This window comes from Equus quagga, chromosome 10, assembly GCF_021613505.1.
Source record: "Equus quagga isolate Etosha38 chromosome 10, UCLA_HA_Equagga_1.0, whole genome shotgun sequence".
NCBI classification, from domain to species: Eukaryota; Metazoa; Chordata; class Mammalia; order Perissodactyla; family Equidae; genus Equus; species Equus quagga.
Genome location: NC_060276.1, coordinates 13,156,745 through 13,164,820, shown reverse-complemented (window position 1 = coordinate 13,164,820; position 8,076 = coordinate 13,156,745). Strand labels below are relative to the sequence as shown.

Below are 8,076 nucleotides of genomic sequence, written 5' to 3'. Positions count from 1 at the left end.
ATGGTGACATATGCTCCTTCAGGGATAAAGAAACCAAGGCATTATCAGAGTAACAGTCATTGTGCTAGTCATAAATACGCCCCCTTAACATTTGGCACACAATTTTGCTTTCTTTTGGTTAGCGAACGCTGCTCAACTTCATCGCCAGTCTGGAACACAGTTTCTCTTCTCCTCCAACCAAATTCACTACGGTTGGATGCCTCGCTGGATAAAAAGGTTATGGATGTCCTGAAGGAGATGGAATGTATATGTATATATTTAAATCACATGAAAACAGGATTGAAGAAAAGAGACCAAATGCCTGATTAAAAGATGGTGACAAATCTCTAGCTTTGTAATATTTTCTTATATTGTGTTAACTCCTTCAAGTTTATTGTTGTAATCATGATTTTCAATCCTAAAAGTAAATGCTGGGAATCCATGATTTATTTTTCTCTGTAGATTTTCAACAGTGTCTACCTGCAAGCATGTATATCTCGGTGTGATTTTTTTGAACCATCTTTAAACAACGGTAAATGCCCAATGACTGGCATTTAGGAAGCAGAAACTATGCTGATAATAGAATGGCTTTCAGAAGTTACTCTAAATCAGTGATTTCATTTTGACATACATGACAATGAAAGAAAAAAATAAACAAAAAACTAAAGCTATGAAGATTATACTTTCTCTTGCTAAAGGCTCCTGGAAGAGTAAGAAAAAGATTTTGGTAATGATTTCCACTCTCCATGCAGCTTTCTTCTAACAAAGAGCGTTGCTGGTCCTGGGCCAAATTAGACTCTCAGATATTTGTATGTGCTTCTTCAGCCAAATTCCAGTACTCACATAAGATTACATCATAAGTGGTTTTTATGGAAATAATCACATCACTGAAAATCACAAGTATTTGGAACAGATTAAAGAACTTATTTTGGAATTGGCTACTCGGAAATAGAAACTTGTTTTTGGCAAAGTGTAATTTGGGATTAGTATATCCTGGAAAGCCAGTGAGATAGTTCAATCCTTCTATGTTTTATTTTACATGGATTATGAGGGCCCTGGATACGATACAAAAATGTCTTTAAAAAGATAGATGACTGTGAACAATTGTAAATAAGTTATGTGTAGCAAATCTCAGGTGGTCATGAACTATGGAAATAATTTGGCCCATACCAAGACATCACCAATCAAAAGAAACACTAAGACTTTGCTGATAATAATACAAAAATAGTTGGTCGATTTTATCAATTCAGTAAAGAATAAAACAATTGCAGCTGTATCATAATACACATAAAGCTCCTTGACCTAACTTAATCATTTCTAAAATTTATCCAATTCAAACTTTTATTTTCCTCCAAAATTTAAATGAATTTTTCACTTGAAGATTGTATAAACACATCAGAAGAGGTCATACTGGTGTACCGGCATTGCACAGATCAAGCAATAAATGGCTTAACCACCCTGTCCATTGCCTTCACCTGCAGTGGAACTGGTGGGCATCTACAGCCAAGGTCAATTAAGGGCTCATGCTTTGGCACAGAAGCATGAGAACTCTCTTCAAAATGTTGTCTAGAACTAAGATTCTATCCATTTGGAAGAAAGAGGTCTTTTATTTCTACTAGTTATAATAAAATGTTACAGCAACTGTAAGAGAGAACTGAAGACTGTACCTTATAGTATTTAAAAATCAGTCTTGCAAAAATCTTCCAGGTTGCCAGAATGACCACTGACACCTTCCAAACCCACAGTTACTTCACCTCCTGGAAATGACGAGCTTCGGTATCTTACATGAAGTAAGCATGTTAATTTCTTGGCATTGTTTATTTATCCACGGTCGCTTCCACAGCATGTTTCCTTTGACCCCCATCTAAGGTCTTCTGGATCCTGTCAATTCGTGCAAAGATCAAGTGTTTTCATTTCAAGGTCCGGATTCACCATTACATTGTGGGACCTTGTTTGAAGGGGGTACAGTAAAATTGTAAATAGTATTAAAATATCATCCCAGAAAACCTCTAATGAAACTAATACTATTTACAAATAACCCATAGGAATAAGGAGGGAAATATTAGCTTCACTATTCCAAAGGACCTGGCAGAAGAGCAAGACTAAGAGAAATCTTCAATCTGAAAGAAGATAAGGCCCATGATCAAAGTATACAAGTGAAAAGATGACAGCCACATTAAGCAAGATGGCAGCCACTTAACGTGTAGATGAAATGACAGATTAAAAACTATCCAAACCTTGCATAAGAGAGTTTAACTGCTATCCATTCTCTAAAGAAGTCTTAATATCTGAAAACATTCATAACAGTATTCACAATACACTCCAGATGATATTTTGAAAATTAACACTTCCTGTCAAAATTATACATAGTAAGAAAAGAGACGGGATCTTATTCAACTGGTTTTTTTAAATCTGAGTATTGCTAAAGCAACTTGAAGTGAGTAGAAACCAACTGCTTGACTGAATTTAACTAGCTGCTTCTTACATGGCTTATTTTTCTTACCCAAATCAAATTTTGTTTTTCAGACTGATGTGCAAGTAGAAAAACAGTATAGTATCTATAATACATATATATCTAATTATGCTATATATATTTAATATATATAATTATACAATAAACAGTATATATCTATAATACACATACTGTTTTTGTAGTTGCAAATATATATATATACACACAGACACACATAATTTCAGAGAAAAGAAAGAAAATATTGGAATGCATTATATATAGTAAAATAATTGTCACTGGTTGAAATTTTTTGTTTCATTGAAACATAAACTCAAGTTAGTATCTTCTCTACGAAAAGATTTATTTTACTCACTGTAAAGGATCACCATTTACATTTCCAGATGAATGAGTGTTGACATCAAAACTCATACCCAAAGTGAATAGCTTGGATAACAAAGTATGGGTAGAAAACAAATGCAAACCGCTCTATTCCACTGCTGAAATAGAATTAAACATAGAAGAATGCACACTTCTCATTTTCTGCCAATGAACATTTAAAACTCGATTTGGAAGTAAGGAGAAGAAGAGACTAAGATGTAAAAATTTGCTTCCAAAACTATGGACTAGAGTCAATTTGGGGTGATTTTCTTACACACCAAACTTTAAACAGAACCACATGGCAGTCTTTGCTAGGTCAGAAAGACAGTTGTAATAAAGATACCCATAATGTTGCAATAGGGCAACCTGAAATGAGAACAAGGTTGCTTTTAGAAATTGTACCAGAAACATTTATGCAAACTGTACACCGACTGCCAAAGCAGAGGTGAATTTTGCCACTTCCAATCTTATTCATTGGTAAACTGCATTGATACCATTTGATATGGGGGGAACACGGGCAGTTTTACACTAAGTATTTAATTAGCATACACAGTACACTTCTCAAATGTCATTTTAGAAGTTGAGATGCACACATGGCAAAAAGTTTACCACATTTTGCGATGTGAAAAACGTCCCTGTTGATACATGCAAAAGTGTTGGAAAAAATAAACCAATATTCTTTCTGGATAGAGAAGGTACTTTAGAGAGAGATTTGCAGCATGGATTGCGATGAACACCTTATCAACCTCGGTTTAAGTAACAGCAAGTGGTTTTCCAATCCTGTACTTGAGCTGAAAAGAAAAATAAACTACTCATCGTTTCCTTGAGTCATGCATTTCACTATGGCAAAGTGCAACTGGGCGTGCATTACATAGGAAGTCTGGGCCTGCTTCAGCGAACTAGGTAGATCATGAGCATTCTTCGAGCGCAATGCAGAAGCTTTATGGAGTGGAGGAGAGTTGGAAAATTTGGAACAATCTTCTCATTATTTCATTTTTGAAGTGCCATTCCTCAGCCGACCGCTGCTTCAGGAATGCAAGGTGATGGGAACAGACTTGGCCAGATGTTGGCTACAAGAGCAAGCAACTTTAGCAGCCAAAATGGGGCAATGTAATGACACCAGCTGAAAATGTTTCAGCTACGAGAAGCAGGAGATGCTGTGTGCTGTGCCGGAAATGACTGTATTATGCAGTGTCCCATCTGAGACTGCATAACACATTCACCAGGGAGCCAAGGGGCCTCCGAACTATGGTAGGCACCGAACAGCACACAGCACACCAGAAGGCAACGCACAGTCAAAAAGAAAGAGAAAGAAAGAAGAAGAAGAGAAAACAAGCAAAACACGCGTCCGTCGTGCACAAACCTTCGGGCTCTGTGTTTTCTTTGTGGTGTACTTGCTTCAGCGGGCAGCAGAAGATTTCGTGACACTTAGCACGAAAGGGGGACTCTTTTTTCTTTAATTCCGCAGATTGGATGGAATCTTGCCGTAACATAATGTATTCCTGTGTGCCAGGGGGGGCGTCATCCAGAACTGTGGTCACCACATAACAAAATGAACTCAAGTTAGAGCTTCATGAAGGCAGCGAACGTCTTATATCCCATCTACTCCCAGGGAAGACTAAAGAAAAAACATTCCCCAGAAAAGTTTCAAAGAAAAGCATTTAATAGCTGGGTGATTTTATTTTTAGGGGCTTAGTTGAAAATCCTATAGCCCTGGCAATAGCTGACTCAACTATATACACCTCTATTGCTACCACAAGGAAAATTTAAGCGTTACACTGTGCCAGAAGTGTGATAAAATATTTTCATACCAATAACCATACTGCATCTAAATAAACACCATATAGACTTTACATGTTTCAATCGGAGACATAATATGAATATTTACAGGTGAAACTGGCTACTGTCCACCAATTATCAATGTATTCATTTACGTTTCTTTCTTTGGTCTCCTCCTGGCCAGGGCCTGACTTCCATGCGGTATATCCTGAATCTAACAGAAGAATGAAGCGTGCTGCTCTTTATTCTTTGATTTCCAAAGAGAACTGGGGCTGTTGCAAATATTTTTTAGATATTCAAAACTCCTTAATGAAGATAAGAAATTCCAGTTGAGAGCCTAATAATCAACATTGGATCAGAAACCCATCTGGTTGAATTCTGGAAGAGCAGGGCCCAGCTCACTAATTTTGGCCTTAGATATACACCAAGCCACTATCAGCTCACATTTTCTTTCTAGGCCCTTTGTACATTTCCTAAGCAAGATTGTGAATTTCTAGCATTTCCTCCCTGCAAAAACAAGGTGTCTGCTTTTAAAGGGTCCACTGAAACAGTTTTTAGCCTGATAACCACCCACCAAAGTGGGTGCAAATTTGATCTGCATTTGCAGAAACGGGGAACTGACCTCAGAATGGATTTTTTCTCTTTCACACCCTTCCCAATGAGGCCATTCCATTTTGCCAGCCGTGAGTCAGTGCCTCTAAAGCTGTGATTAATGACTTGCTGACTCATTATACTCCCCCAAATGCATACACTTAACATGCATTTAGGACGACTGATACCACCAGCAAACTTCTTATGGGTAGAATAATGCTATGGTGCTTGCAAAATATAAACAGCTTATGGCTGAAATTAGATGGGATCTGAAGCTTCTGCGTTTGGCCAAACATTCCCGGCTCATTGGCTGGGATCTTAATGGGCTTTAAAAACTTTCTTTCATGTTGGGGTAAAAATGGTATAAAAACCAACCTAACTTTTAAATTAGTATTGCGTGTTTAGAACAAGTTCTTGATAGATTGCCTGTGTGTGGAATTGTTGTCTTCCTTTATAAGTCATTAAATTATGCAAGAAGGTGATGAATATTTTAGTCAGTTCTCTTTCTATTTTTCTCTAGCGTTCAGCATCAGTAATCAAAAATATTATATAGACATACTACCACAGCTTTTCCTGGCAGAGAGTTCCCTTCATCTACTACGAATGTGACTATAACTTCTTAGAATCTTGTTGTTGAATGCACATCTTTGCTAGCAACAGCTGCTGTTCAAAACATTTGCAACCATTTCCTGCCATGAGCAGATAGTTATGATAATATAGACACTTATCAAATTCCACCATCACAGCTGGAGACAAATTCTGGCTTTACCATCCAAAATATTTAAAGAAAACCTCCCAAACTTGGAACTCTTAAAAAAAAAAAAAAGAAAGAACACCCACGATTATATAGAAGCTGAGAAATTCCATTTTCATACACTGTACATAAGAAATATTTTAAGATTAAAGGACAACTGGAGGATAAAAAAGAAAAGAACGACTTTTTGATAACATCGGCAACTTCTTATTCAGAAGTACATGATAAACATCAGTAAATTGTCTTCCATTTTCATTTTTCAATACCAACAATGACGTCACAAATGGGCATTTCTGGAGATTAATGGCAGACTGAAGCTAATAGCCTTTGGCTGACTCTCCAGTCATCAGCTTTTCCCAGCTGGTCATTAATTCCCAGAAAATGCCCTGCACTGCCATCATTATTGTTTAATTAGCTACAACTGGTTATCTGTAACATACAACAAAATTCTAGTGAAAGCGATATGCTGACTGATACAAGAACCAGCCCAAAAATTCATCATAATGGGGAAAGGATGAAGTTCACAAAAGTGTAGGATAATTGCTTTCCACAAAATTCTCTCTCTCTCCTGTTCATTCTCCAAATTGAATTTAGCAAATGCAAAAGGTGCCAAGATGAGAGCATTTAAGGAGCCATCAGAATAATAACCACAGGCACAGAACATTTCCTTGGAAATAGTGAACATCTGGGAGTTAATGGCTCAGATTTGGGTCTCAGGCTGTCTCTACTCAATGCCCCAAACATCAGTCAATTCAGGCAAAACAGAAAAAATAACAGTCAATCCATCAGTAGCTTGGTGTCATGCTGACACAAGAGCTAGAAACATTTTGGACTTTTAAACCATAAGTGGCATTGCATTGTATAGGGAACACTTCGCTTGGGTCTACAAGATCTCTGAACTTGAGCATATTTTGGAGGAAAATTAAAGCTATTATGTCAAATCCATTTATTCCCAGGGCTCCCTCAAGTAGGACAGTGGCTGCATGTGCAATTGACAGCAGCAGGACTAACAGGGAACTTCACACAGGACCCCAGCACTAAGGCAGGTGGGTACCTGAATTCTACTTCCCTAAAAAATTGATGAGGATGCAATGCTTCCAAAGGGCAGTAGCTCTAGAAAAGGGAGAGTAGGCTTGCAAAGAAGTCATCTCATCAAAACTGGAAAAAAGAATGAGATTCTTCTCTCCCTGAGTTAGTCCAATGTTTTTTGCCTTTTCCCCCCTCCTAGCGCATTCTCTTCTTGCACACAAGCCCTGTCATCTGAAAACCACTCCTCCTGTTCATTTGAACCATTTGTCCATTCAACGACTCCTACTGCCCTTCCCAAAAACAGATTTATCCAATCTTGGAGGTGGACCAAAGACTCCAGTGATTACGTACACAGTGGGTTACACAAAGCTTTCTCTAGTTTCAGAGGTTCAACTTGATTCTTCAAGACAAATAAGATGGTAAGAGTGGCTCATGGTTGATTTCCGGACCACGGGGTCCCATGCTTTGAGAAAGGCTGCTGAGCCCCATGACAACAGCTGCCAAGGAGCAGGCCTTTGCCCAGAAATTGTGCCCACATAGCCAGCGCCCTCGGCCTTGATCATACAGCCCCCCGACTCAGGATTCCAAAGTCCCACAAGAGTAGTAAAGAGTTGGAGGAAACAAGTGCACACATGCAAATCCACACATCCACAGACACGCAGACACTGACAGGTGGCATACTCAGACAAAGTGGTGACAAGAATTAAGTGACTTTCGTGGCGGGATGAGAGCTATGAGCACAATTTATGGAAGAGCTAGTTCCTGCTATAAAAGGTGTACTATTGACTAACCATTAGGTGGGCAAGCCTGCATCTAGAATTGGTTTCCTAGTAGCAGTGCTAGACTGGCACTAAATCATCCCCATTCTCCTCGAGGCATCTTAGCATTCACCAAGATCAAGGACAGGGTGGGAGGGCAGTCATGGCAAGGGAAGAGAGTTTAAGTCTAAGCCTGATGACGTGGCCTGAGCTACTCATGTCCACAGAAATACAACATCCCCATTTCAAACTAGACATAACAAAAGCACCAATCTACATCAAAACTTAATCATTGATGGGGGCTGGCCCCCTGGCCGAGTGGTTAAGTTTGCGCGCTCCGCTGCAGGCGGCCCAGT

At 38.7% G+C, this 8,076-nt stretch overlaps 1 protein-coding gene across 5 annotated transcripts in view; it reads right to left on the bottom strand.

The window, feature by feature from the left end:
* The window catches only part of FGF13 (fibroblast growth factor 13), a 488,384-nt gene that overhangs the window by 180,726 nt on the left and 299,582 nt on the right, over nucleotides 1-8,076 (bottom strand). For 4 of the 5 annotated variants that reach the window (XM_046672533.1, XM_046672532.1, XM_046672531.1 and 1 more), the window contains one exon: nucleotides 4,173-4,340. The exons of the other annotated variant lie outside the window; for it this stretch is intronic. In XM_046672533.1, coding sequence (XP_046528489.1) covers nucleotides 4,173-4,340 — 168 coding nt within the window. The remainder of the gene's footprint in view (nucleotides 1-4,172; nucleotides 4,341-8,076) is intronic. 5 annotated transcript variants of the gene reach the window in all.